Source organism: Heterocephalus glaber, unplaced genomic scaffold (assembly GCF_053883595.1).
Source record: "Heterocephalus glaber isolate CG9 unplaced genomic scaffold, H.glaber_assembly_v1.0 deba00000470, whole genome shotgun sequence".
NCBI classification, from domain to species: Eukaryota; Metazoa; Chordata; class Mammalia; order Rodentia; family Bathyergidae; genus Heterocephalus; species Heterocephalus glaber.
Window position 1 is genome coordinate 28611629 of NW_028258145.1, and position 27342 is coordinate 28638970.

Consider the following 27342-nt stretch of genomic DNA (forward strand, 5'->3'; position numbering starts at 1 on the left):
CCTCCTTATGTTCAGCTGTCTAGAAACTCTGAACCCTGTCCATTGGGATCTTTATGAGGACTTCATTACTTGGCCATGATTGATTGCATCATTGGCCATTGGTGATTGACTCACCTTTCAGCCCTTTCCTCTCCCTAGAGCAGTGGTGATGAACCTACGGCTCATGTACCACAGTGCCCTCTCGGCACATGAGCCAAGTCAAAAGATGTTAATATATTTGTTTTTTCTAAACTAAAACCTCAGTATTTGGTTTAATTGCAGTGTTGGTACTTTATGATAAATAAGTAAGCTTTGGGTTGCAGTTTAGGCGCACTAGGTCTCTCAAAGTTTCACCATCACCACCTAGAGGTTGGTGTGGTAGGGGTGGAAGGTAGGGGTGGGGGCTGAAAGTCCCAACACTTTAGTTGTCGTGCCTTGGTCTTTCTAGTGACCAGCACCATCCTGATGTTCTCCAAGGGCCCACTGCCCCCACCCATCACATTAGCACACAAGAGACTTGTCACTCCAGGTATTCCAGAGCTTTTAGGAGCTGTATGTCAGGAAGCAGGGAGAAAAACTGGTATATATCACCAGATAGTACCTGTGTTTTTAAAGAGTAAAAACAATTGTTTTGAAATGTTCATAGAGATCATTTGATCATTCTTTTGGATTTCAGAAAACTAGGGTTAGGAATCTTTCAAAAACATTTAAATTTAGGTCCAGTTTTAAATTTTATTTTTTTTCTGTTTTTAGGAGTTTAATCTGATCGATAGGCGTGAGCTGGCACCTCTTCAGGAATTAATTGAGAAGCTTGGATCGAAAGACAGATAAATGTTTCTTCTAGAACACACTTACCCTCTTGCTTCATCTACTGCTAGAGCTATCTCATTGCTATTTGTTGTAGACTAGTGACACAGACTGTAAGAAGACAGGATAAAAGATAAAAGGACACACCCTGTCTTTGTGGCAGATTAAATTGTTCCAAAGGTAGGTTGTCTAGTAGCTTCAGAAACTGTAGTAAGGACACAGCCAAATCAGAGGTGCTGTGCGAGCACTCCTGTTATTGTCAGTTGTACTTGGTTGTAACATATGATGACTAACCTGTAGTTTATTAGTTCACTTATTTTTTTACTCACGAAAATTATTGCATCTGTCTCAGGTGACAGCATAATGGATATTAAGAGTTTTTATTTCATTGATTTATTAGTAAGTTTCCAGAACAAATCTCCTAATACAGGTTGGTTTTATTCTGCTTTTATTTTATTAATAGAAAAGGTATTTTTAAGTTCGTTAAAGATTTAGAATTTCTAGGCTGGGTGTGGTGGCGCACGCCTGTAATCCCAGCACATGGGAAGCTGAGGCAGGAGAATTGCTGTGAGTTTGAGCCCAGCCTGAGCAACATAGTGAGACCCTGTTTGAAAAAAAAAAAAAAATTAGAACTTCTTTGTCACTTTGGATAACCTTTTAGTTTCAAGTTTGTATGCTTGTGTTTTTATAGAGAAGAGTATATATTTTTCGGAACTCATGATTGCAGTTTAAATCATGCCATATGTGGAATGGGAGTAACCAAAGTTATTTTTAAAGTGATTTTATTTTTTAATCTTTATTTGGGATTGTATTCACATCTGTCTAAATTATTAGGAGTATTCATATATCAGAAATAATATTTTTAGGCTTCTGAGGATGGTCTTGTAGGTTTTTATTTTAAAATGCTTTTTTAAAATTAATATGTAGCTTTTGGCTGAGAAAAGGCAAACTAAAAATACATGACAAACTTAGGTCTCAAAACCACTATTTTCATTCAAATTATTTTTCAGAGGCCTTGCAGTTTGGGTAAGAGTAAAAGAAAACATTCCTTTAAAAAATTACCTCTGTGTTTGTATTTTTTGGTACTGGGGGTGGAACCCAGGGCCCTCTGCATGCGAGGCAAGTGCTGTCACAGACCTGCATCCCCAGCCCTTTTGTTCTTTTTCTTTTTTTTTGGTACCGGGGATCGAACTCGGGTCCTTGCGCTTGCGCATCAGGCAGTGAAACCACTGCTCAATCCCCAGCCCTGATCCCCAGCCCTTTTGAATCAAGGTCTAGGTTTCCCAGTCTGGCCTTGAACTTGTGATCTTCCTGCCTCATCCTCCAGAGCAGTTGGAATTACAGGTATGTGCCACCATGCCTGGCTTTTTATCATGACTTGACACTTAGTTTGTAAGAGTAGTGTGACAAAATGAGACACAGAATAAGTAAAAATAGAGAAAAATCTCATTCTGTTAATAAAGGATTGAACTTCCATAGAGGTTTTATCCTGTTCTAATTTTTTTTGTGTCAAAACCTGAAATTTTTCTTTTTATTAGGATATCATCATCTTCCCTTTTAGTGAGGAAAATGCCTTTTTCATTGGGTTCCTTGGATTTGAATGTTCCTCGACTATTTAAATGCACTGAGGGCTAACAGGTACCCTGGAAGACTTGCCAGACCAGCAAAGCTTTACTTCATCAGCAGTCAGTATCAGAGCTGTGATTTTTACAAAGCACTCACCAACCTCCTCATGGCTTTGATAAAGGTTACATTTGATAAGGTTTTGTGTTACTTATTTTTATTCCACTAGATTATAAAGAAAAGAATTGCTTAGAAACTCCATTTTTAATAACTCAATTTCAATAAATTCTTAAAGATACACAGATTTTAAAGGAAGTATTTGATTCTTATTTAGGCTGAAACCATGTATCATTGTTTGAGGAATTTAAAAGTGGGATACTCTTTTTTTTTTTTTGGTCCCGGGGATCGAATTCGGGACCTTGCACTTGCAAGGCTGGCGGCAGAATCACTGAGCTAAATCCCCGGCCCTAAAAGTGGGATAACAGGGGCCTGGGATTTAGGTTAGTGGTTCCGCCACCTGCCTTGAAAGCTTAAGTACCCAAGTTTGATCCCCAGGACCAAAAAAAAAGAGAGAAAAGCCCTCTATGAAACATTCAACATGTTTTAAACTTACCCAGAGGTCCAAGTATCAGGCATTTTGCCTATTTAATGTTGATTATTTACAAACAAAACAAGTTTCTAGATGCATCTCCACTATAACTGCCTCATTGGACATTTATCTTTTCTAATATTTCAAATATTCCCAAATAAAAAGGTTCTTGATTTCCATTTATTTTCAATGATAGAAATCCCCTCTTCACGACTGAGCCCCTAAACGAACCAAAGAAGGTCACATGCTAGGATATAGTAGTAAAGGCAACTAAGCATAATGTCCTTAATTATGTGGGACATAAATCAGAAATTTGTAATTTTGAACTTGGAATACCCTTTTTCTAAACTTTCTTTTTCTTTTTTTTTTTCCTTTTTTAACAAAAAAATAAGTTTCCAAGCCAGTCTGGCTTCACCAACAGTGCACCTAAACATTACACTGTCTACTTCTGAGGCAGGAGGGGAATTGGAGAAAGGGGAGAGAATGGAAGAGGATGGCACCTTCCTGACATGACTGGAGGGCCACCCTCTGATAAGCACTTGAAGAAGTCAGTGAATGTGTCCTGGGCTCCTCTCACTTTTGATTTGTGTGCCGCAGCCCAGGGTCTCCAACACTCCCTTCACTTTCCCTGCTAAGCAGACAGCCTCTCCTCTCAGTAGCCAATGTCTGCTCCTCATTTGTGATTATAATCATGGGGTGGAGAGTGCTTGCCAAATTATGCAGGTCATCCTGTGGTGCTTCAATTTTCAGGCCTTTTAAAATCTTGGACCATAATGTTTAAATATTCAAACTTCCTCATACTACTGTTTTTGTATTTACAGCCAAATATACCCTTCCTTCCTTCTTCATCTTGTGAATAAAGTGATTTTACAGGGCCACCAGCTTACAAGGTATTCCGTTCATCTTAGACTTGGAGAGGTCTAGCTTATGTGGTGCTTCCTCAAGAAATGCAAATCTGTTTTCACCATGACTTTGATAACAGTGACAGTTTCTCTAGTAGTGTAGAGGCAAGAGGAACCTGACACCTCCAGCATGATGTTTTATTTCATATGAATAAACAAATCAGGCCCAAAGAGTGCAAATCTGAGAAATGTGTTTCTAAGCAGCTCTAGTCACAGTGCTGGGCCACCCCTGCCCCACTGTACGAGGCAGTCTCCTGTCAGAGGGGACTCTGGCCTGGAAAATGCCAGCCTGTACCCCAAGCACTGAGCACCTTCAACAGGCATATGATTCCTCCTGAGATCAGCTCAGAGTGAATTTGGTTTCTACTATTGCAGAATTCTGGCAAAGAGGGAAAATAATTCTTTGCTCTTTCTTTTGCATTCAGTTTTAATATTTCAGACTATAAGGGGCTATTATATGTGGTAACAGTAATTTTACTAACAACTACATTGAAATTCACTGGGATTTTCTTTCCTTATCAAACAAGTATTCTGTAAATCCAAAAGGATCACCAGTGTGCTATGGATTTATTATATAGCAATATTCCATATTTGGTCTACATTGAAAATTTCCATTAGTCTTGATTACCATGTAAAATATTTTGAAATGTTCTTTACATAAAAATTTATGTTGTATTTTTACATCTTTAGGGGGCTTTATCTATTTTTCTAAGTCAGTTAACTGTACTTTTAAAAATGTATTTTGTATCTATTTTGTAACTTCATCAGAATAAAATATATCGCAAGAAATGACTGATTAAAGGATGCGTCTGAACACACATTTAAGTGGAAACTTGAGATTTTTGCTAGTCCTGTGAATTCTTAAATTTGGAAGGTTATCATTGAATATCATTTAGTAGCTAAAATGTTTCTTTAGCCCTTAAAGAGAAGTTCCTAAATAAAACTAAATACCAGAACTCCACACCTGAGAAACAAGCTGCTTCTAATTATTGTTACTGAAACCCACCCTAGACAGAAATAACTAGTCTCCTTCCCTCCTACCATGCTAGCCCAGCTCTGGATCTCTTGCATATTCCTGATCGTGGACAGGGAAAAGAGAAAATGGGACTTAACTGATTTTCCTACCGTGAAGTTGAATAGTAGGCACATATCCTTAAAAATTTCCCTGCCCCAACAGCCATTTTTCATTATTGAAGGAGAAGTATTAGCAGAATTAGTTTTAGACAAATTACAAGTGCATTCTGAAATTGTGCAGTACTAGAATTGTTTTGACCTTTTTTTTTGGTAGTAGAGTTAAAAAATGAATGTGACATATGGGTGAACATTCAATTTGTATAAAACAAGCTAGCAATCGGTTTTGGATTTTTGTTTCAGTCTTAAAAGTGATTGCAAAAATGATGTTTGTAAGGGTATCTAATGGCTAAATCTTTGAAAGGTATTTCAGGCTTAAAAAAAAAAAAAAAGTACACTAACCCAAAAAGTTATCTTTTGGTCAGAGATAGCTAGAAGCAATGTTCAAAGAGGCCCTGGGCTTTCTCCAGCAAATACCCTTGAGGGTACGGGCATCTTCCTAGGGCTGGCTGCTTCAGCCGGCACCTTTATCACTGACCACCAGATGTCAGTGTCTGCTGTGATGCCTCCTCAAAGCTAAGTACCTCTGCCCTGGTCCTCTGCCTGTCTCATTCAGAAATTTACATGGATGCCTCTTTTTTTTTTTTTTTTACAAATCAAGATTTTATTTAGTATGAGAATGGGGGGTCATTTAAGATCCAAGTCCTAACAAGTAGCTTACAAAAATAGTTATTTCTTCCTGTTTTGATACTTAACTGTCATGAGATTCTGTATTACACAAAAGGCAAAATAATTTTTTTTTTATTCTTAAGTTCTTTTATTGGTACATTTTAGGTATATAATTTGTTTACATTTATCATTGGGTTCCTGTACCTGCACATGATGTATCTTGGTTCTTATTTTTTCCCCATTACCTGTGCACCCTTCACCCCCTCCACCCTTCCCTATTTACATAGACTTCGTTTCCATTTTTTTTCCTTTCTCATAATTTTTCCTTTCTCTTCTTTCCTTCCCTTCCCCTCCCTTCACCCCTACCTCTTTGGACCTTTTTTCCTATTTCAAATTATCAGTTATTCATTTTAATCATTTTAACCCTTATTTACACTTTTAGTTTCTCACACTAGAGAAACTATTCAATATTTACGCATGTGTGTGTGTCCTATTTATTTCACTTAAGAGTATGGCCTCGGTATGCATCCATTTAGCTACAAATGACTAGTTTCTCATCACGGCTGAGTAGTACTCCATTTTATTAAAAAAACCACATCTTTATCCAGTTTCCAGTTGATGGGCACTTGGGCTGGTTCCAAGCTTTAGCTATTACAAACTGCCGCTATAAACATGGGTGCACATATATTGCTGTGGTATGATTCTTTTAATTCTTTTGGGAAGATACCCAGCAGGGGAATAGCTGGATCAAATGGGACCTCTAGCCCTAGTTCTTTGAGGTATCTCCATACTGATTTCCACAGTGGTTGTACCAGCCTGCCCTCCCACCAGCAATGGAGAAGGGTTCCTTTCTCCCCACACCCCCAAGGCAAAATAATTTTTGAAATAAAAGTTTTTCTATAAAAGAGAACACATATAAATGCTTCCCTAACTTCAACAGTGAAAGTTATTGTTATCTCCAGTGTTTACTAGGTTGCTTGTGACCCCAAACAGTAAAAGTAAAATATGGGATTTTATGTTCACTAAAATCTAAAATAGTATGCTAGGAAAATAAAGATAAACAATGATATAAAGGAGGCTGCAACTCACTGAGAAGCATTACATAAATGACCCAACTGTCCTTGGTGGCAGAAAGCAACTTAGCCAGAATACATACTTGTGCTACTGGAGAGGAGATAAAGTGAGCCACTTTACCGTCTGGCCAAATTAAAATGCTATTTTTCAATCCTGTTTTGCTTGAAATAAAACAGTGACTATAGGTTAAGATCAATTTTCCTCCTGTTGCGGGATCTGAATTTGCAGCTAGTTATAGGGCATGGCCTGTCTGCCAACTCCCCTGTACATACACACATACATACATACATACATATATGTAAAATTACACAGTAACTAAGGTATTATTTACACAATCATTAAAAGATGTTCTTTGAACATATTAGCAAATGCTATACCTTTTAATTAAATTTTCCTTAAATAACCAACCACTGAAAACCTAATAAAAATGGTAATTATCATAAAATGGTTGATGTTCTTTTCCCCTTAAACAGTCTAAGCCAGAACAGGTCTTTTGCTTATTTTTATTCCAAGGGGCATGGAATTGAGACCCTGTCAATTTTATTTCCTTCTAAACCTCTTTTACAAATAAATAAAGGGAAGATGTAAAATAATGGGATTTGCTTGGTGAATATTAATTGCAAAATTTCTTCTTTCTGAACTTTTTCCTGCATTTGCAGCTTTTTCAGCCATGATCTCTGAGTACTTCAGTTAAATCTTCTGAACTCAGAATCAGCCAGCAGTTCTTCCACAATGGTCCTTTTCCTTTGCTTCTTGGGAATTCATGAATGATAGAAATCAGCTGGATTGTCAACAACAGTTCCAATCTGGAAGTACTTAGGGAAGCTATCTCGGTTATTTTTTTTGGAAAATCTTTTTAGGTCCATGCTTGCTCTCATCTTCAGAGCTTTGAGATCATTTTTAAGTTCATCAGTCAATTCTGGAACTTTCACACCAAACCAACCATCACCTGCAGGTTTTTGTTGCTCTTTGCTGTGTTTTTCTGAAGTCGACGCTTTGATTCACTATACGGTGGGACACAATAGTTTTTTTCAAAATCAGATGTAATAATAGCTTTCTATAGAAGCTCATTTTTCTTTTTCTCCTTGATCTGTGTTAAGAGTTTTCTTCTTAGACTGAAGTTTTTCTGCATTGAAATTAATGTACACACCACCCAACTGCTTGATACTCAGACCAGGGTCTGTACTGCTACTTGTCAGCTTCAGAAGTTTAGACTTTGTGTTATTTGGTAAGTCATCTTCATCACTATACTCATCTTTATTTCTGTCACTGTCTGATGGTTCTTCATTATTTTCATCTTCCTTTTTCTTCCTCAGTGAAAACCTTACTTGCCTTATCTTCTGAGTAAAAATTTTTATCAACATTCAATCCAGGAGTTGTGTCAATTACAAAGAATGCATTGTCCTGAGATGTATTTTCTGAGTTTCCATTTAATGATTCCTTTTGACCACTATTTTCAAAAAAACACAGTGTCATCTTCACTTTCACTGCTTTCAGATCGCTGGCTCTCATCACTGCTGAGAACTAGTAAGACAGAATCATCCATATCCTGAGACTGGCTGAGCTCAGATTTGTTTAGTCTGGTATCACATTCAAGATCTATACTACACTCCTTTCACTCTTGTTGTCTTGACAACTTTATTTGTGGACTCTTCATCATTACCACGATGACCACTGAACTTTGTCAAGTCACTTATTTTTATGGTACTTTTTCTCTCTTCATTCTATCTGTTCACGTCTACAATTGCAAATGTTTGAGCTAATGATTTCATTACAGCTTCACAGTTCATATTTGAGGGCTCTGATGTGGTTTTATTATTTTGAGGGGTGGAATGATTTTGAGAAACTAACTGAAGGCTAGGGTCCTTAAGTTTAGAAAGACATTTCAACTGAGAACTTTAATCATTTTCCTTTCCCTCATCTGTTACTGTTTTCCTCTTCATCCAAACTCTGAGAGGTCTGTCTGGTATCAGAATCCTCTGACTTCATAGAGATATCCATGATTTGCTTTTCATTTTCTGGTACAATCTTAGTATATTTATTCTCAGTTTGTGCCTGTGATTTCCTTGGCATAATCTTGGTTGTTCTCTTATGTGTAATTTCAGGGAATGAAATGTCAGAGCATGATGATTCAGCATCAGATATGGCTTCGGCATGTGATCCTTGGCTTTGACATGTTAAGAGCTTTAGCCTTACTTCTGGTTCTTGTCATTTCTGGGGAAGGCACAATTCTAGAAATACCTGAAACATGAGATTCTGCTTCAGAGACAACTTCTTCAGCAACAGACTCATTTAGTGGAATTATTTTCTGCTTTTTTCTTACACTGGACACTGGAGTAGGTGCAATTATGATCTACCTTCTCCTAGTTATTCTTAGAATAGGCTCCTGCATCTCAGCACAATTTGACCCTGCATCAGAGAACTCTCATCAGTAGATGGTTCAGTTATCTCTGCTAATGAGCCTGTAGTCCTGTTCTTCCTCTTTTCTGTTTTAGGAGTTCTAGAGATTGAACCCTGTTTCCCAGCAGTCTGTGATTCAGCTGTACTTTGGTTATCTGGTCCAGATTCCTTCTTGCTTTCTGGATGTGCCTGAATTCCTTCAGCAGCAGAACTCTTCTGCTGGCAGCTGACATGACTTACATTCTGGCCCGAGAACGAGCAGCCCTGGTAACCACCATTTTCGTGGCCTTTGGGTTCCCAGCAGCTACCACAGCTTCCTTGGATGGATGCCTCTTATTGGCAGAGGCACATACCTCTGCTCTGGCTGCAGGAGGGGTTTTATTTGGGGCTGTGGAACTTATAATAAAAGTGTTTGAAAGATGGTAGGTGGTCCAGAAGCATGTTCTGGCTGCTACTCTGAACTTTTTCTTCTGTTCTGTGGGGGAGAAAAAAAAGAGTTTTCATCCGAGTATAAGTAACTAATGTTAAGTAACTGCTTAGCTCAGTTGATGTTTTTGTAGTGACTTGCTAAGGGAGTAGCTTATTTGTTTAGATTCAAGCCAGGCACCTTATGTCCAACTAGCACTTCAAGTATCACTTCCTTAGAGGAAATCAGCCTGTTTTAGGTGAGCCCTGTGGTAGATTATCTCATTCAATCCTTACAGCAGTCTGGAGAAGTAGTAATTGAGAGCTGGCTGGTTTTGCAGTTTCTCACAAAAGCTCAGACAAGTTCAAATAGCTAGTACATAGTAAGCTTCTCTAGATAGCATTTGCAAAAAATTATACTCCAGAGCACTAGGAGGCTCTATAAAAAAATGACTGCCAATTAAAAAATCATCCTAGTGAGGAAAAAGGAGCTTCATCCAAAGAGACCCTACCTAAGGAATTTTCTGCGAGTGCAAATGTAAATATCTTTATAAAGAGTAGGAGTCATCATGGGCCAATGTAAGTGAAGATAAAAGAATCTCAGTTCATAGAAATAAAATGTAGGAAGAATTAGCTCATGTCCTTTTAATTGTTACAAAGTAAAACCTTTTGTTTCTGCCATAAAAAATTATACCTAAACTGTTATATTAGGATTAATTTGGAAGGCCAAGATTGGTGAGATTGACCTGAATATTATTGTTTTAAAGATTCAAATTCAGTTCAGACCTGTGGTGCCAGTCGCTCTGTTCAGTAATCATGCACGCACTTTTTGTCCCATGCCATCCTGTGCCGTTGACAAAGATGTAACAAGCAAAGTCCTGACCTCATGTGGCCTACACACCAGTGGGAACCAGCACATACATAGATAATTCTAAAGGGCAGTAAGTACACTACAAATGATGGGGATGGGGATTTAGCTCAGTGGTTCCGCCGCCTGCCCAAGCCCAAGGACCAGAGTTCGATCCCCAGTACCAAAAAAAAACAAAACAAAAAACAAATGATGTAGACATTTCAGAGTCTGCACTTATATCAGGTGGCTCTGGAGAAACAAGGCTGAACTGACTTAGAAGATGGGCAGTTGTATAGCCAACATTACAGTGTAGCATGAGCAGGAAGGTTCCAGTATTCCTGAAGGTTAAATTTCAGCTGAAGTTGTGTTATTTTCGGTAGGTGATGAAAAATCTGAAGGATTTTAGGTAGTAAATGTTTTCATTTCAGATGGCTTTGACAGCCATGTGGAATATTAAGGGTAAGGAGAGCATGGCAAGGCAGAGAACCAATAATTCAAAGTCAGAATTATGTGTGCAACTGTTAAATTATAGGGGAAGAAGAAGGTTGGTGCATGCAAACATACCACTTTCAATAAAGAATAGGAATTCCATAAATACAAATCTGTGAGCTTAACCTGAGCCACTTATACAAGTGACAAACTCACCTGAACTGGATGCAACTTCCAGTTGCACAAGTAGTCAAACATGTCTCCTCTTAGGGTCTGCTTTCTTCTCTATCTGCTTCATTTCCAAAGCAGCTTTGTCCACATGGTTGCAAAGATAATTGCCAGCAGCTCCAGGCCTTCTACTAGCTTAGCAACACAGTTGAAAAAGATTTCTTAAGTTCAGAGTCCCTGCACCAGCTCTGATTGGTTTTGGCTCAAATCATTATGAGATCTCTAAACCAATTTCCATCTAGTTAGCCAGACTAGGTCATATGTCTGCTCAGAGTTGGGGATGGGCCTGCCTTATCTCAATCATAATTTGAGTAACAATGGGTGATTAACCACTACACTGCTGGAAAAGCTTTTTTTAAGTTTTGTGTCAAAAATTTAAAAGTTAACAAATTATCATACTAATAATAACTTTGAAGGAATCAAGGTGCAAATGTATTAACAGTAATGCAAGGGAGAAATGATGAAGCCTGGTGCAGAGGAGTCACAGTATTGGAACGAATGTGTATTTTTAGTCAATCACTGGAAACAATAAATGCAGGTCCAGTCTATCCAGGTGCAACGCTGGATTTACTGATTGCATAGGACAGCGTACAACAACAAAAAGCAGAAAAGTGCTGAGGGGTAGTACTAGGCTACAAGCTGCAAACAAATACAGCTAGAAAGGGCTTGGCTCCATTTCAGCCTTGACTTGAGTATTTCACGTAAGACCGAGGGCCTTACCAAACGCTCCGAGGAGCTGACTGCAGTGAAGCACACCCGGGGATCCCAGCGGTGCCTCCAAAATGTAAGACCGAGGGCCTTACCAAACGCTCCGAGGAGCTGACTGCAGCGAAGAACACCCGGGAAGGAACACAACGGACAAGTTGGAAAGTAAAACAGACCTTAGTCTGGCCAGACGGCACTCCCAAAGCAAAGTAGCTTAGAGAGGTGACTAGCCCAGAGTCCGAGGCTCTTTTATAGGGAGTTGCAGGGGAAGTTAACAGGTGAAATTTACAGAAGAGGAACAAAGGTTAGTGGTCAGCTGACACTTACTGATGGTCAGCAGATGTTTGTAGATTGTTCTATAGATAGCGGTGTCCGAACATCAGTTTTCAAACAAAGAGTTGAGTAATTTACTTTGGGACCTTATGGCTGATACAGATCTTATCTAGTGTCCCATCTTTATCTATTTACTCACATTCAATCACAGTTGGGGCTAGGGGAATTTTATGATTACAGAGTTATGCAGTCCCACATTCAGAGGAGGGCTGGTTTGCTGACAACCATTTCTCATGGCTTCAGGTTGCATGCGCTACAATCTTAAGAGTCCCCAGTTAGCGGCTCCAACCTAGTTCTCTACTAAGTGGTGTCTGGCAGGACCGTAAACTCAGGCATGTCCAAAACAGTTGTGTTGGCTCCCTCACCCAGCCATCCCTTTCACAGTCCAAGACTAAAATTTGGGAATCACCTCCTGCCTTCCTCATGTCCCATATGCAGTCCCTCTATTCCAGTCACCTCCCGGTGGTAGACCCCTCCCTCATCCTTTCTGCAGCTGGGTCATTTCAGGTCCCTCAATTCTCACCTGGAGATTCCATTAGTCTAGGGACCGTGTCCTTGTCTCCACTTCTGGCCCTCACAGTTCTTTTCCTTCTCTCACAGTCCCGTTACAGAAGCCAGGATGATCTTTCTACAACGCAAATCTGAAAACCCCTCCTCTGCTTAAATCCCTCCTCAAGTTCCCCTACCTGGGAGGAAACCCACGCCCTCAGGCTCGGGGCGCGGGATGGGGTGCAGGGAGAGAGCGGGTCCCAGGAATGCTAGGGGCCCTCGAGTGGGGCAAGTGAGATGCGCGCCCAGAACCGAGCAGCTTCGGGCTGGAGGACCATGCGGTGGAATCAGGCCCCGAGGCTGGAGGAGCTGGGCGAGGGCGGAAGGCGACCCTGAGGCCCGGGGTTCCTGCTAGTTCCGGAGCGGGGCGTCCCCGGGGCAGGGCGGCGCCGGGCTGGGCGGGTCGGCGGCCTCCGGGCGGCAGGGGGCGGCCTCGCCCCAGGCGGCAAATTCCGTCCTCGGCCCCGCGCCTTTCGTGAGGCACCGCGACCTCCGGCGGTGGGCCGCGTCGGCCGGGTATGGCGGCGTGGAGCCCCGCTGCGGGGACTCCTCTGCTCCGCCTGAGCCACAGGGTGAGCGGGCAGGGGCGGGGCCGACCTCCCCATGGCCTGCGGGGACGAGGGGCGAGCCGCGGGCGGGGCAGGCGGGCCGGACCCCCGCCGCCTTCCTCACTCCCTCCCTCTGCGGGCGTACAGGGAGCTTCCGGCCCTAGCGCGCTCTGGGGCTATCGGCGTGGCTGGAAGTGGGGGGCGAGTCTGGCGCACAAACCACAGCTAGCACGGGAGAGAGAAATGTTGGGTTTTGGAGCGGGGAGACATAGGACTTACAGTCCGGAGTCCAGGAGTGGGTCCAGGTAACTGCGGAGGGTTCCAGGCCCTGGGAACTTCGGCGGCGCCCCTGACCTTGACCATCCAACGCCGGGAGCAGAAGCCTGCCAGAGGGCACTGCCCACGAGCTCCCCTAATCCTTCCCCTCTGCCTCATCCTTCATTTCATCCGCTTTCCTCTTCCCTCTCGCTTTTCTGTGGTCTTGAACCCACCCCGCCCCCGCGAGTTTAGGCGTTCGTCCGCTACCCTCAGCGTGGGCAGCGGTCATCTGGGGACTCACTGGCCTGTCACAGGTGCTGCCCACAGGTTAGCTAAGATGATAAAAAGGCTCCCACGGTTTCTGCAGCCCTTATTGATTGCCCATCCTGCCTGCCGTCTGGTTACCTACCACTCCCACCCAGGTTCTATCCCCAGAAGCAGCACTGCCCCCTCCCATTCCTTACCGCTGCGACCCCACCTGGGCTCACAGCATGAAGTTTCTGGCCCTCTATACAGCAGAGACCTTTAACCCCAGACTTTTCTCCTCACCGGTATTCTGCCTACTCGCCAGACTTCGTTGCCTTGAGCCAGGGGCATGCCCCTTACCTGCTCATTCGACCGTCCATTCACCCACGCCACGTGCCCTGGAGGCCCTGTACAGGGTCAGCCCTGGATGGCTCAGTCTTGGCCTTTAAGACGAGTTGGTGAGAGAGCCTGTGCATAGCTCTGAGATTCTGCACTTGATCTTAGCTAAAAGGCTGAGCAGTGATAGCTCTGAGATTCTGTAACAGTACCCTGTTCTGGGGCTCAGGAAAGGCCTGAGGACAGGCAGGGCTGAGAGGTGACAGGGTGGCACGTTCAGCACCAGTACTTGCTAACAGCCCTGATGTTCTGCCGCCTGTCCCCCATGGCCAGGTGGAAACTAGCCTCGGGTGCTCCTCCCTTCCTAATGCCTTTCACTTGGTTGCTCCTGACCTGCTGCTCAAGGTACTGTTGCCTGCAACTTGCTTCACTGCTAAAAGCTTAGGCCACCTCATTTGGGGTCACATTGCCTAATAAGTCCAAAACCTGTAGTGTGGCATTCAAGTCCTGCCATACTGTAGTTTCAGTCCCTCTGTTGAGCATGTGCTCAGTCCAGCCAGGTGTTTGTCCCTGATTTTTTGTTCCTTCCCTTCTAAGGGTAGAGACATGCTCCAGTTGAAGGTCTGCCTTCCTATGGTGGCCATCCAGGGAGGGAATATTGTTGCTTATGGTAAATAATCTTAAAATGATCCTTCTTTGGGTCATTTAATAGGACTCTGCCTCTTCTGTCCATTGAGTTGGTGCATGTTGTGTAGAGGGCAGCTGGCAGTGGTGGTGAGGGCACATTTCACTGGGATGGGATGCCTGTTAATCAGGCTGCAAGAATGGGTGGAACTTGGCTTCACCACAAAAGATAGTGGACCATCAGTGCTATAGTGACTAGCAGGGTGGGTCTGAGGAGCTGCCTGGCCCTTCTCCCGGCTCTGCATCTTACTAGTGGGTACAGTCTTGGGCGTATTACTAAGTGCTTCCATTTCTTTGCCTATAAAGCTGGCATCACGTGTCATAAGGAGTTAAATGTCTGTTGAATAAGGTCTTTGGGTTTGTCTCTAGAGTCAATGTTGTTTGCAGTTATCCCCCCACTCTCCTCAAAAAACAAAACAAAAATCTATTCCGTGTCCTGGGGAATGGCCATGCAACACCACATTCCCCCTCTGACAGTCTGCAGCTGTTCCCATGGAATGGCTGTTGGGGCCTGCACAGTTTTGTTTTGTTTTTTTGGTACCAGGGATTGAACTTGGGATCTTGCACTTTCGAGGCTGGGGGTGGAACCACTGAGCTAAATCCCTGGCCCTTGAGGCCTGCACAGTTGCCAGCCCTGGGGGGAGTGGCACCTTGCCCTGCCATGGCCCTCTTCTCTGTTCTGTGGCAGCTTCCTCTCCTCTACTGTGTCCACCGGATGTTCATCTCCCAGACAGAGGGGGAGCTCAAAGTGACTCAGGTTCTCAGAGAAAACTTTCCTCGTGCTACAGCTATTAAGGTCACTGACATTTCAGGTAAGGCTTTCTCTTAACCTTCCTGGGGAGCTTTGGTAACATTTTGCCCTGGAGGGGCAGGGCAGGGTGCTTGGAGGAGGGAACTTGGTGCCAGTGAGGAGTCAGAAACATCAGAGAGAACCTGGGGACAAGGCCCAGCTGCGGGGAACCCAAGCTTGCCAGCCTGGCTCTGCTCAGACAAGGACCCTGTCAGTCACCCTAGAGCTCAGGTCTGAAGTCTCACTGACAGCAGGATGGACCTTACTTTAATTTCCCCGAATTAGTCTGACTCCTAGAATGGCAGAGCTTTAATGGGCCCCAGGCAGGTTTTGTCAGCTGCCTTACTTTCCCCAGGAGGAAACAAACTGGTGGGACTAAAGGACCTTTTTACCCCATCCCAGCCATCCAGGCCCTGCCTTCCCCAGAAGTTCAGGCTGGCTGTGTGTCAGGGCAGGTTGGGGGTATAGCCCCTGTACCCACAGTGGGAGGAAGATAGCCCTTTATCCAGTCACACACAGGGATAGCATAGCTGGGGCCAGCTAGATAGGTGTCCTCCTGAATTGCCACACCCAGACGGCTCGTCTAAGCTCAGATCACTGGCTTCGCTGAGAGCACAGCATTTATACATATTGGCAGAACATTTAGAGAGTGGATTTTATTCGAGCAAATACAGGAAGCTCATCTAAAGATCTGTTGGAATGCAACATCAAGTGAGGGCTCTGCCAGTCTCCAGGCAGTGCTGAGGGCTTGATATTACCAGCTCCATACCTGCCTCAGACCCAGGGCAGACCTGGAACTTGACCCTCAGGCTGGCTCTGCCCAGCCCTGGATGAAGTGTAGAGTGGTCGTTGTGATGTGATGATATATAGATATATATATATTTTTTGGTGGTATGGTAGCACTGGTTATTGAAATCCAGGACTTTACACTGAGCTACACTCTGTGCTTTGAGACAGTTTTGCTAAGTCATCTAGGAACTTGCAGTCCTCCTGCATTAGCTTCCTAAAGCACTGGGATTACAGGCATGTACCACCACAGTTCCTGGCCTGTAACTCCCTCCCTGAGGCACGCCAGAGAAAGAATTTTTCTTCCCTAAGGTGGGTGGGTCCTAGAAACTCTGATCTTCCCACCTCTTTCTGTTTTGAGGCTGGCCATGAAGAGATTCTCTGACAGTAAGATCCCTATTTCAGAAGGTCCTTGTCTGAGCAGAGCCAGGCTGACAACCTTGGGAGCCCCATGCTGGGCCTTGTCTCCAGGCCATCAAGGAAAGAATGGCGCACAGAGACGTCATGAAGAATCTGAACAGACAGGTCTGGCTGAGTTTCCCTGGTTCCCATAAAAACCCAAAAGGACAAGCTTTGGGGAGCTTCTGCATAGTGAGCACAGGGAGGTTCTGGGGTGGCAGCCTACGGAGGCCAGGGGAGCTCTGCACCCCTTACTGAACCTTACCCTGTGCATTTCTTCACTTACATCCTTTGTGAGGTCCTTTACCATAAAGCAATGTGTTTACCCACAATGTACAAGCTGCTGAAGCAAATCAGTCAAAATCAAGGAGGGGGCTTTGGAACCCCGATTGACAGTGGCTGGTCAGAAGTACAAGTAAAACAACCCAGGGTTTGTGCCTGGCACCTGTATCCAGGTAGATAGTGTCAGAACTGAATTGGGTTAGCGGACACCTGGACATCCACTGCTGCAGGACTGCTTGCTTGCTGGTGTGGAGAGATCCCCCACCATGTAAGGTCACAAAGTGTCTGTGTTGTAAGTGTATAGTAGAAGAAATTGAGTTTGAGTGGGTTTCACTTCTCTATCTTCAGTCATGGAGGTCAGGAAGCTGTGGGCAACCAAAATGTGGACTCCTAGAGCACACTGTAAGGGAAGCAAAATGAGCTGGGCATGGGGGTTGTTATGGCTTGTGTCTAGATGTCCCCCCAAAGCCTCACCCAGTCATGGGTAAGACTTTTCAAAGGTGGCTGGATCTACAGTGTGTGATGCTGGAACTGATTCATGGTGCAGTGCTAGGATGAAGGGCACTAGGATTAAGGATGTGAGTGCTACTCCCCCTAAGTAGTCTGGATAAGATAAAAGGGCAGAAAGATGCTGTCAAGGTCCCTTACTTTTGCTGTCTTCTGCTGCCATGAACTGTTGCCCCTCTGCCATGTGCCACCTTGCCTTGGAGCCAGCCCATTATGGACTAAAACCTGTGCAAACTGTGAGATAAATAAACCTTTCCTCTTTTAACTTTGGGTGTCAGGTATTTAGTCTCAGCAACAAGAGAAAAGTAACTAAGACGGGTGCAACGTGTAATCCCAGGAGTCAGGAGGCTGAGGCAGGAGGATCACCATGAGTTGAAGGCCAATGGGGTTGCATAGTGAGTTCCAGTCCAACTGCAACTACATAGTGACACCCTGTCTCAAAAAAAAAAAAAAAAAAGCAAAATAAAGCCCGTTGAATAGGTTGCACTTTTCATGTGGTAGCCTGGTGCTTTCAGCGCAGCCCTGCCCCTGTTTGGTGCCAGCACAGCATAGGTGTCATCCTCAGTAGCTCTGCAGTTGGGCCGGGCTGGAAGGGCCCACCTCAAGGGGCTCACCTTAAGCTCCATCCCAACCAGCAGGTGCCAGACACAGCCCCATGCAACTCCCAGCCCAGGAGATTTGCTGGGTCCCTGGCTCTCTTGTGCTTCTTTGTTTCTGTCTTTTCTTTTGGATAAGTTTACAAACACAGTTTTCAAACCAGATGTTAGTATATTTTTGTATTTTTAAAAATACTGATTTCAGGGCCAGGGATTTAGCTCAGTGGCACTGTGCCACCTTGCAATCACAAGGTCCTGACTTCGATCCCTGATACCACAAAAAAATAAAAAATAAAACAAAAAACTGATTTCAGGTCCTTTGGAAGGTACAACACTGAAATTCAGTCCTTCCCACCCATCTTCTTTCATGGTATTTGTTGGCCACATTCCCTACATTTTCCTTGCTTTGTGCCTTAGCTTTCCTGTCCACAGGTGATAAGCTAGTGTAGCACAGCGGCCTTACAAAAGGAAGAGCACATTTGGGTGGAGACAGCTCATCCGGAGGGTGTGTGGTCAGATGGGAAGCCATAGTCTGTATTTACACATCTTAGTAGCTTTCCTTTATGCTGAATGATAGTATTCAGGCCTTCTTTTTTTTTGAGACAGGATCTCGCTATAAAGTTCAGGGTGGCCTTGAACTCACTATGTAGTCCAGGCTGGCCTCGAACTCCCGGCAATCCTCTTGCCTCAGCTCCCCAAGTGCTGGGACTATAGGCATGCACCACCATGGCTGCCTATTCAGGCCTTCTTTGGATTGTACAGTACTTCAATGACACACGGGGCTGTGGCTGCCATACTTAATAATTGAAGCACTTTTGACTCCTGTTTATTTTAGGAGGCTGTGGGGCGATGTATGAAATTAAAATCGAATCAGAAGAATTTAAGGAGAAGAGAACTGTCCAGCAGCACCAGATGGTTAATCAGGTCAGTGGCATTAACATCCGTCCTTTGCCTCTGGCCTTTGGCGCCTTAAAAGGCTTGCCAAGTGGGTGTGGTGGTTTTCACTGTCAGTGCTAGGAAAGAATAATGCAGTACCACCATCATGAGAGCAAGACTTGAGACCTCAGAAAGATCGAATCTGAGACTCTCTGGAATGAGATTGTAGGCAAATGTGGATTTTACTCAAAATTGAAAACAAGCCACCCAATGGAAGGAGCTCAGCCAGGATTTGTTGAGAGTTTGCAGACAGTAAGGAGAATTGGCCTGTGTTTTCTGATTGGCTTACAGAGAATTAAATCTTTAGCACCTGAAAGGCAGTCCATTTGTGAGAATTCAGCCTGGCCTACTCCAGAGGCCACGCTGATGCCCACTGCAGCATTGTCCTGTCACAGGAAACAAAAGTGGGCGGGAAGGAGGGAGGTCCCTGAGCCCGAACTTCACAGCTTTTGCGGTGACCCTGAGAGCTACAGCATGTAGGGAGCACGCTGCCTCAGGTGTTTAAATGCACTGGTGTGGTCTTGGGGACTTCAGGATGTTTCAGTTTGAGGACTGTTGGGCTTTGACAGAATTACATGGGAGGAACCAAAACGAAAACTTGTTAAGAGCAGGTCTGTTGGCCTGGAGGGGTCTGAGCTGGAACCTGGAGTTTCCTACTCAGGGTGAGTGTTGGGAGTCAAGGTTCTGACAGGCATCCACTCCAGAGGAGGCAGACCTGCGAATGGCCAGGGCCTGCTTCCAGCTCCCGTGTGTGTTGTCTGCCAGAGCAGGGTGGGAGGGGAAGGCCCCCTGTCCTACACACGTGGACCTGACCGTCTGACTGGGGGCCTGGCCTGGGGGTGAAGCTTTCCTCTGTAACCTTGCCTGGTGCTTAGTAATGGTACAGAAGAATCAGACTCTCCACCCAAAAGGCCATGGAAAGGTCACCTGGCCTGAATCTTGCTGCAGTCCCCTCCCCGGCTGACTCCCCAGGGACAGGGTGGCCCTGCTCCCTTGGCTCTTGCTTGCCTCCCCTCCAGGAGTGGATTGTCATTCCTGGGGGACCTGCTGACACATGACATGGACCTCAGCCTCTGCCAGGTCCCTTTGGAAATAGCGTTTGCTCAGGGCCAAGCTCCAGGGAGGTAGGCTGAGGACGCTTCTGGCCCGGGGCACCTCCTGGCACCCAACAGTGTGACTGGCTCTGCACAGAAGGAATGAGGTTAATAGCTGTTGTCCTGCCCAGTCGCCCTCCTCTAAGGCACTTCCACCCTTGCCTTCCCCTTGCTCATAGCCTTTCAATGTGACCTCCTGTTGCCCACAGAGTCTGGCCCAGCTTCCTAGCCTGGGACTTGGCATCCTCAGCATGGTCTGCCTCAGTCTGCCCAGTGCGCCTGACTTGAGGCCATGCTTCCCTCACAGGAGCCTCCCAGCCATGACTCTGTGACCCTGTCCCTCATGCCTATTCCACTCCAGCTGGCAGCTCCAGGGCTGCCTCCTCCCCAACCCCTCCCACCAGTGTGGCAAGGACACTCCTCCTGTGGACATCTGCAGCAGGGTTGAGCAAATCACTGACTGACGTGCCTCAACTGTGGCCTCAAGTCTGCTTTTGTGGCCTTATGTTACTTCTCGTATGGTTACAGTACTTGGTCACTTATCCTTGTCTTTTCATCTGTGTCCCCAGCACCCAGCTTAATGCTATGGGCACAGTGCTCAAAATGTTTATTCAAGCTACGTTTTCTTACCCATAGCATTTCAGTCCAGTCACTTCCCCCAGCAGGGCCTCAGCCTTCTCACCTGTGAAGTGACCCCAGTGATCTCCAGGGCCTTCTGTAACCTACAGTAATGACATGTAACATGTGATGCCGTGGCGTGCTCGGGGAGTCAGTCCACAGGGGCTTTGGAGGGCAGGGAGAAGGTGTTAGGAAGGGGGAGTAGGCAAGGCCTGAGGTGCCAAAGCCCAGAAGGTTCCTGAAGGTGTGACGGGGCCTCACCCTTAGAAGGAAGCTGTGAGGAGGGAGGCTGGCTGTGGCTCAGGCACAGGCTCAGGGCAGCCTCTAGGGAGCAGCCCAGGCCTGCAGAGAGCAAGTGTCCTGGGGCTGTGCGCTTTTGTTCAGCTATGTTCTCAGGCTTTTCCCATGGACATTTTTTGCCTGTCTGCAGAGTTCAGTGACTTCCCTGTGAATGTGAGATGGCGAGTTGTAGTGCAGGCCAAGCTCCTGCCAGCAGGGCCAGTCAGGTGTGGCCAGGACATCAAGACACCTGGGATCATATCCTGACCCTGTTACTTGCTTGCTGACTTTGTATCAGTGGTAGACTCTTGATGATTGATAGATAGATAGATAGATAGATAGATAGATAGATAGATATCGAAGAATATAAAGGGGATAAGACTAGCTTTTCTCTAAAGATCCTTCTGACTCTATAAACCTGACTACATATAGGTATTAGAATTCTTTTTGTTTTAAATAATAGAGACCAGGTTAAAACTAACATAATCAAACCAAGGGAATTAATTGGCCTGTATAATGAAGTCACCTGGTTTCTGGCATGTCTACATTCAGAGTCTGAAACAAATTTACCTACTTGCTCTCTCATTCTCTCTATCTCCTCTTTCAGCTTGTCCCTCTGTGTTGGCCTCATCTTCTAGTGAAGATGGGTTTTCCCTGCTTGGTAGAGAACATGGCTCCCAGCTACCTCTGGTTGATGTTATTCCAGCCTGCTGACCCAAGAGTCAAGGCTCCACTCTGAAAAATTCCAGGGGAGATTCTCATTGGCCAAGTTTGGGTCATGTGCCCCGGCTGCCGTGGTAATCACACCAGAAGGGTGGAATTAAAGTAGAAAAGAAACTATTTCCCAAGAGAAGGGAGATTGCTGAGCAGACTGAGAACAAAATGTATAGCCACCTTGATGATCAGGTTTCAGACTGGTGAAAAAGGGCTCTGTGTCCTCTGCACTGGCTGAACTTGAGCATTCCAAGCCTGCTCCACTCCTAGATCCTTTCTCTCTCCCGAAACTGTGGGGGCTATGTATCACTTTGACTCTGATTGCTTGTTTTTGTTTTGTTTTGTTTTGTTTTGTTTTTGAGACAGGGTCTTGCTGTGTAGTTCAGGATGGGCTTGAACTCACTGTGTAACCCAGGGTGGCCTCCAACTCAGCAATCCTCCTGCCTCCACCTCGGAAGCGCTGGGATTAGAGGTGGGCGCCACCCTGCCCAGCTGATGGCTAGTTTAGATTTGGGTTCTGACAATGTATCCTTAAACAAGTCTTACAGTTTCCTGTGTGACTTTATTTTCTGCCCTAAAGTAAAATTGGGGAATTTATGGTAATTGCTGGGGTGTTAAAGAATAGCTGCTCATTACTTGAAATAGCAAATTGTAGGAAACGGCCTTAAAGGTTATTAGGGGCAGGTTGAAAGTTATGCTACATCCATGTCTTGGGAACCCGATGCTGACGCAGAGACTGAGGGCACACTTTATGCCAGATATGGACAGATCGCCAAGATAGATGGTTAGGGAAAAAGCAGTGTAGGAGAAATGTGTTTGGAATGCTAGCCATTTGTGTTTATAAAAGAGAGTAGGGTGGAATATATATTCATATTAGCTTGAATGTGCATTTTTAAACCCCTGCAACAATCCACAAGAAACAAAACTGAGAGACAGAGGACATCTGCAGGAGGGAGATTTCACTATGTACTTTTTTATACCTTCTAATTTTCAAGCCATGCTAGATTTAGTTTGTTTGTTTTGTGTTTTGCCCAGGCTGGCTTTGAACTCCTGAGCTCAAGTGATCCTCCTGCTTCAGCCTCCCAGTGCTGGGAATATAGGCATGTATCTCTGGCTTAGATATTGATTCCAACAAAAATTTATAGAGGAAAAATTGCTGAAACAAAACATGTAAAAAGCCTCCTTTGGATACAGAGCTTTATAAAAATACAGTGGTACCTCGGTTTACAAGTTTAATTTGTTTTATAATCTTGGGGAAGATGGCTGTGTTTTGTGTTTGTGTGGGGACGATGGCCGTAGTCGTGTTTGTCACCTGATGAGTTTGTAAATAGAAGCAAAATTTTGCTGACTTCTTTTGTTTGTGAACCAAATTGTTTACAAACAGAAGCATTTGTGAACTGAGGTATACTGTACTGTGTAATCATTGTCAAATACACAAAAAAATGATGACGCTCTTTTACTTACTCAGGCACTAAAAGAAGAAATCAAAGGGATGCACGGACTACGGATATTCACCTCCGTCCCCAAACACTGACCTGCCCTGGCTGTGTAGATGCTGCTGCGTAAAGCCCTGGATGACTTCACCTACAGCATTCTTCGCCAAAAAAAAATTGTCTATTTTTGTTCATAGAGATTTCTGTATTGTAATTATAGAAGATATGTTATCTATTTAGATGTTAATTAAAGGCCATAGACAACTGACTCTTTCCAAGGAGGAATGCTTCAAGTTCCTTTAATTCAGAATAGATGTCAGTGTCTACAGTGGTTTGTCCCTGAATAGATCTGTCTTGCCACAAAAGTCAGAATGAGTCCAGCTTGTTGTTTGGTAGAAGGATTCCTTGTTTCTTCCCCTCTGCTTTAGTCACTTTCCTCAGCACTGGGACAACATACCTGACACCTGTAACTTAAAGGAGCACAGGTTTACTTTGGCTCATGATTCAGAAGTGTTAGTCCATGTTCTCAGGCTTAAACACAGAAACCACGTGGCAGAAGGGCCTGGGCAGAGAAAAGCTGCTCACTGCATGATGACCAGGAAGTAGAGAAAGAGAGGGCAGAGCTGGGGAGAGAGAGATACACCCTTCCAGGTCACACAGCTAGTGACAGCCCCCCCCCCCCGCCCCGCATGCGCATGAGAGCAAGTCAGGTATAGTGCCCCCATGGTCTAATTCTCTTCCAAAAGCCCCACCTCTGAGTGCATGAGGCTCTTGGGGGATATTCTTGATCTAAACTGTAACACCCTCGGTTAAACTGCTTAGTCCCCTTAATTTTGCCAAAAGTGAGAAAAGATCCTTAGCTTTCGCTGTTCCTTTAGTTGATCACTCTCTTGCCTTTCCTTTCCAAACTTCTTTCAAGAGTGACCTTGCCCCCTCGGCTTCTCACAGTCTGGAGTGGACCCGAGGATTTGAGGTGCCTGAACCCGGGTCTCCTACCTGGGTTTGAAGGTCCTCACCCTCTGCTTCTTGACAGGAGGCTGAGCCTGCCTCCCAGGACTGGAGCTTGGAAAACATGCTTTGTCAGCCTGTCCTGCGACTCTGGGAACAAGTGACATTGAGAAGCAAGGGGGTGCCGGCTGCACTACCTGGTGTTGGGGGTGTTGGCTGCCGTGGTCACAGAGCCCGTGTCATATGCTGCTGTCTCTGGGTCCGTAGTGTGATCACAGTACTGCTCTACAGCATGATTTGGGCTCCACCAAAAAAGCCTGCCTTAATCTTGCCCACTTACAAAAGATGGCTCACTAGCATCCCCAGAAGTTCTGTGACTGCCCCATATCCTTGCACTAAATTCTTTCCTGCTCACATACATCTAGTTAGTGTTTGTCACGTGCAGCTAAGAGCCCTGATGGGTTCACCAACTGGTTATGTTGCTTCTGCCCTCCTGCCCCCACCTCCCTACTGAACACCAACTTGATAGGTCCACATCCACTGGCAATCTGCCATCTTTCCCTCATCACCATGGTGGGTAGGAGGCTGACCATCTACTCCTTCCTCAGACTCTTCAAGTTACGTGGAACTAGCCAACAGGGAAGTCAATGGACACTATGTTCTGAAGGTGCTTCCCTAAGAATATGAGGGTAGAACAATCTTGAGCCCCAGATTTTTGGGGCAGCACAAACTTCAAATGCTGTTCACACACTGTGCTCCCATTTTCTGGTTTAAAAATATTCTCTGCACTGTGGAGTTGGAAGGGTTTGCTAGGGCAGACTGCCTTTTACATGGAATAGACACTCAGTTTCATCTCAGCTAAGAAAGGACAAGACTAAAAAGTGTGTCGAGGGTCCATGCTGCCTCTGAAAGAGCTAGGCTGCCTCCGGGGACAGCTTTAGGTGGCATGGTGAGGAAACACCAAAGACATCCTACTGGCTGCCAGAAGATGATGGTCACTGGGAGTGGAGAGACGAAGAAATTAGATACTTGTTATTCCTTGTGTGCAACCTAATTTTACTCTTAAGGGTGGAATCCACATGGTGATTTTTTTGTTTGTTTTGAGGCAGGGTCTTACTGTGTATCTTAGTCTGCCTCAAACTCGGGATGATCCTCCTGCTTCAGCTTCCCAAGTGCTGAGATTGCAGGCATGTGCCACCATGCCCTGCACAATCTGTTTCGAAAGAGTAGAATGAAACAGAAGTGATGTGTAGTTTCAGAGACAAAGTTCTAGCAGCCAGAGAGGCGCCTTTCTTGCCCTCACTTGTGATTGTCCACTCTGGGGAACGGTAACCGCAGTGCTAAGGACGCTCAAGCAGCCTGAGGCACTTCATTTCAGGGACTTGCTCTCACTTCCCATGTTGCGGTGAGGTAACCTGTCACCACAAGTAACATTCAGAAGTGCACTTATGTACTTTCCTTTTTCTTAAAGGAAAACATGTTTTTATTTATTTTTTTGGTACCAGGGGAATCGAACTCAGGATTTGGAACTTGCCAGGCAGGCACAGTGCCACTGAGCTAAATCCCCGTCCCAGGAAAACATGTTTTTAGAAAGGAAGGTAAGACGGTACAGCTGAAAGATGCCAGGCAGAGTCTTTTCTTGTACAATAAAACTAGAAAGAAGTGATCATATTGACACTTAGTGAGGGCACAGTTGTCTGACATGGTTGGGTGAGTAGCTGGCAAGGGCCCAGCTGTCAGAGGACCGCCTCACCCTTCCCCCACTGTTAGAAAAACAAGTCATCTGGAAGCAGAAAAAAACAAACACAAAGAGTAAAAAGTTAAAACAACTGATGTTCATGTAATGCTTTTAGTATTTTCTTTCATAATAGCCTTTATTATCAGAACAATTTTAGACTTAAGAAAAGTTTGGAGATGGGACAGAGTTCATTTGCACCCCACATTCAGTTTCCCTGCTAATCAACATCTTACATTAGCTTGGTACGTTTTTTACAATTAATAAACCAATACTGATACATGAAAGCCTTCATTCAGATCTCCTCAATCTTTCCCGAATGTCTCTTTCTAAGTATGCCCTCTGTGACACCACATCACATTTAGTTATCCTGTCTCCTTGGCTTAACTCGGCTGTGACAGTTTCTCAGACTCTCCCTGTCTATGGTGGTCCTTTAAAGTTTTCGTAGCACTACATTCAAACCTTGGGGAAACTGTGGATGTGTTTGGTGGACAGCAATTTTTTTTATTTAAAAATAACTTTATTATCAAACACACATACAGAAATTAAAACCATTCAAAGAAAAACAATGCAAGGGAAAAAACTACAATAATACTCAAATACAGTAGAACTCAACCAAAACAAAACTGAAAACTTAAACATTTTTCCATATAACTTAAAAACGCATCTCAAGCACCAACAAGACACAAGAGGGTGTGATTTGTTTCAGAAAGATCCCCAAAACCAACACTGAACAAACAGTGGTCTGGGAAAAAAAACTCCAGTTAGCTAGCAGACTCCACATAAGCCAAACTTCTCCCTAATTTAAATTTCGATAGTCATATGACATGCGATGGAAACACAATCCAAGAAATCCGTTATTAGGCCATTTCATCTGTGTGTATCCTTAATCACACTTTCAGTTTCTCACACTAGAGAAACTATTCGGTATTTACACATGTGTGTCCTATTTATTTCACTTAAGAGGATGGCCTCAAAGTGCATCCATTTAGCTATAAATGTCTCTAGTTTCTCGTTCTTTATGGCTGAGTAGTACTCCATTTTATTAAAAAACACATCTTCTTTATCCAGTTTCCAGTTGATGGCCACTTGGGCTGGTTCCAAGTTTTAGCTATTACAAACTGTGCTACTATAAACATGGGTGCACATATATCACTGTGGGGTCAGGGATTTAGCTCAGTGGTTTCGCTGCCTGCTGCGTAAGTGCAAAGACCTGAGTTTGATCCTCGGTACCAAAAAAAGAAAACACATATATCGCTGTGGTATGATTCTTTTAATTCTTTTGGGAAGATAACCAGCAGGGGGGATAGCTGGGAAGAATGGGACCTCTAAGCCTAGTTCTTTGAGTTATCTCCATACTGATGTCCACAGTGATTACACCAGTCTGCACTCCCACCAACAATGGAGAAGGGTTCCTTTCTCCCCACACCCTGCCAGCATTTGTTATTGGATGATTTCTTAATAACAGCCATTCTTTCTGGGGTGAGGTGGAATCTCAGTGTTGTTTTCATCTGCATCTCTCCAATAACCAGTGATGTTGAACATTTTTTCATATATTTATTTGCTGGTTTTACTTCTTTGTCTGAGAAATGTCTGTTCA

At 44.5% G+C, this 27342-nt stretch overlaps 2 protein-coding genes and 1 pseudogene across 13 annotated transcripts in view; 2 read left to right on the top strand and 1 right to left on the bottom strand.

Moving 5' to 3' along the window:
- Mob1a (MOB kinase activator 1A) overlaps positions 1-4658 on the top strand; it is a 23399-nt gene extending 18741 nt beyond the window's left edge. For both annotated transcript variants that reach the window (XM_004844701.3, XM_004844700.3), the window contains exon 6: positions 733-4658. In XM_004844701.3, the coding sequence (XP_004844758.1) occupies positions 733-810 (78 nt within the window). In that variant the 3' untranslated portion in view covers positions 811-4658. The remainder of the gene's footprint in view (positions 1-732) is intronic.
- Positions 3224-12929, bottom strand: LOC101708282 (deoxynucleotidyltransferase terminal-interacting protein 2 pseudogene; annotated as a pseudogene). The gene is made up of 3 exons (XR_015448557.1): positions 12528-12929; positions 10955-11101; positions 3224-9529 (listed from the first exon to the last, which is right to left on the bottom strand). The product of XR_015448557.1 is annotated as a deoxynucleotidyltransferase terminal-interacting protein 2 pseudogene (transcript).
- Positions 12930-12938: 9 nt separating this feature from the next.
- Bola3 (bolA family member 3) lies at positions 12939-23327 on the top strand. Of its 10 annotated transcripts, XM_087204327.1 has the most exons (7): positions 12945-13125; positions 14275-14346; positions 15314-15437; positions 16607-16726; positions 18821-18909; positions 22662-22726; positions 23095-23327. In XM_087204327.1, the coding sequence occupies exons 1-7, from the start codon at positions 13072-13074 to the stop codon at positions 23099-23101; spliced, it is 531 nt and encodes a 176-aa protein (XP_087060453.1). In that variant the 5' UTR covers positions 12945-13071; the 3' UTR covers positions 23102-23327. The 10 variants fall into 10 exon arrangements, with proteins under 10 accessions (XP_004844763.1, XP_087060453.1, XP_021113950.1 ...); XM_021258291.2 differs by lacking the exon at positions 14275-14346 and having other exon boundaries at positions 12970-13125; XM_087204329.1 differs by lacking the exon at positions 16607-16726 and having other exon boundaries at positions 12982-13125.
- The last annotated feature ends 4015 nt before the right edge of the window (positions 23328-27342 follow it).

Coding starts and splice junctions, on each gene's coding strand:
- Bola3 (XM_087204327.1), top strand. CDS start 13,072: ATGGCGGCGTGGAGCCCCGCTGCGGGGACTCCTCTGCTCCGCCTGAGC. Junction 13,126..14,274: donor TGCTCCGCCTGAGCCACAGG/GTGAGCGGGCAG, acceptor CCCCATGGCCAG/GTGGAAACTAGCCTCGGGTG. Junction 14,347..15,313: donor CTCCTGACCTGCTGCTCAAG/GTACTGTTGCCT, acceptor GTTCTGTGGCAG/CTTCCTCTCCTCTACTGTGT.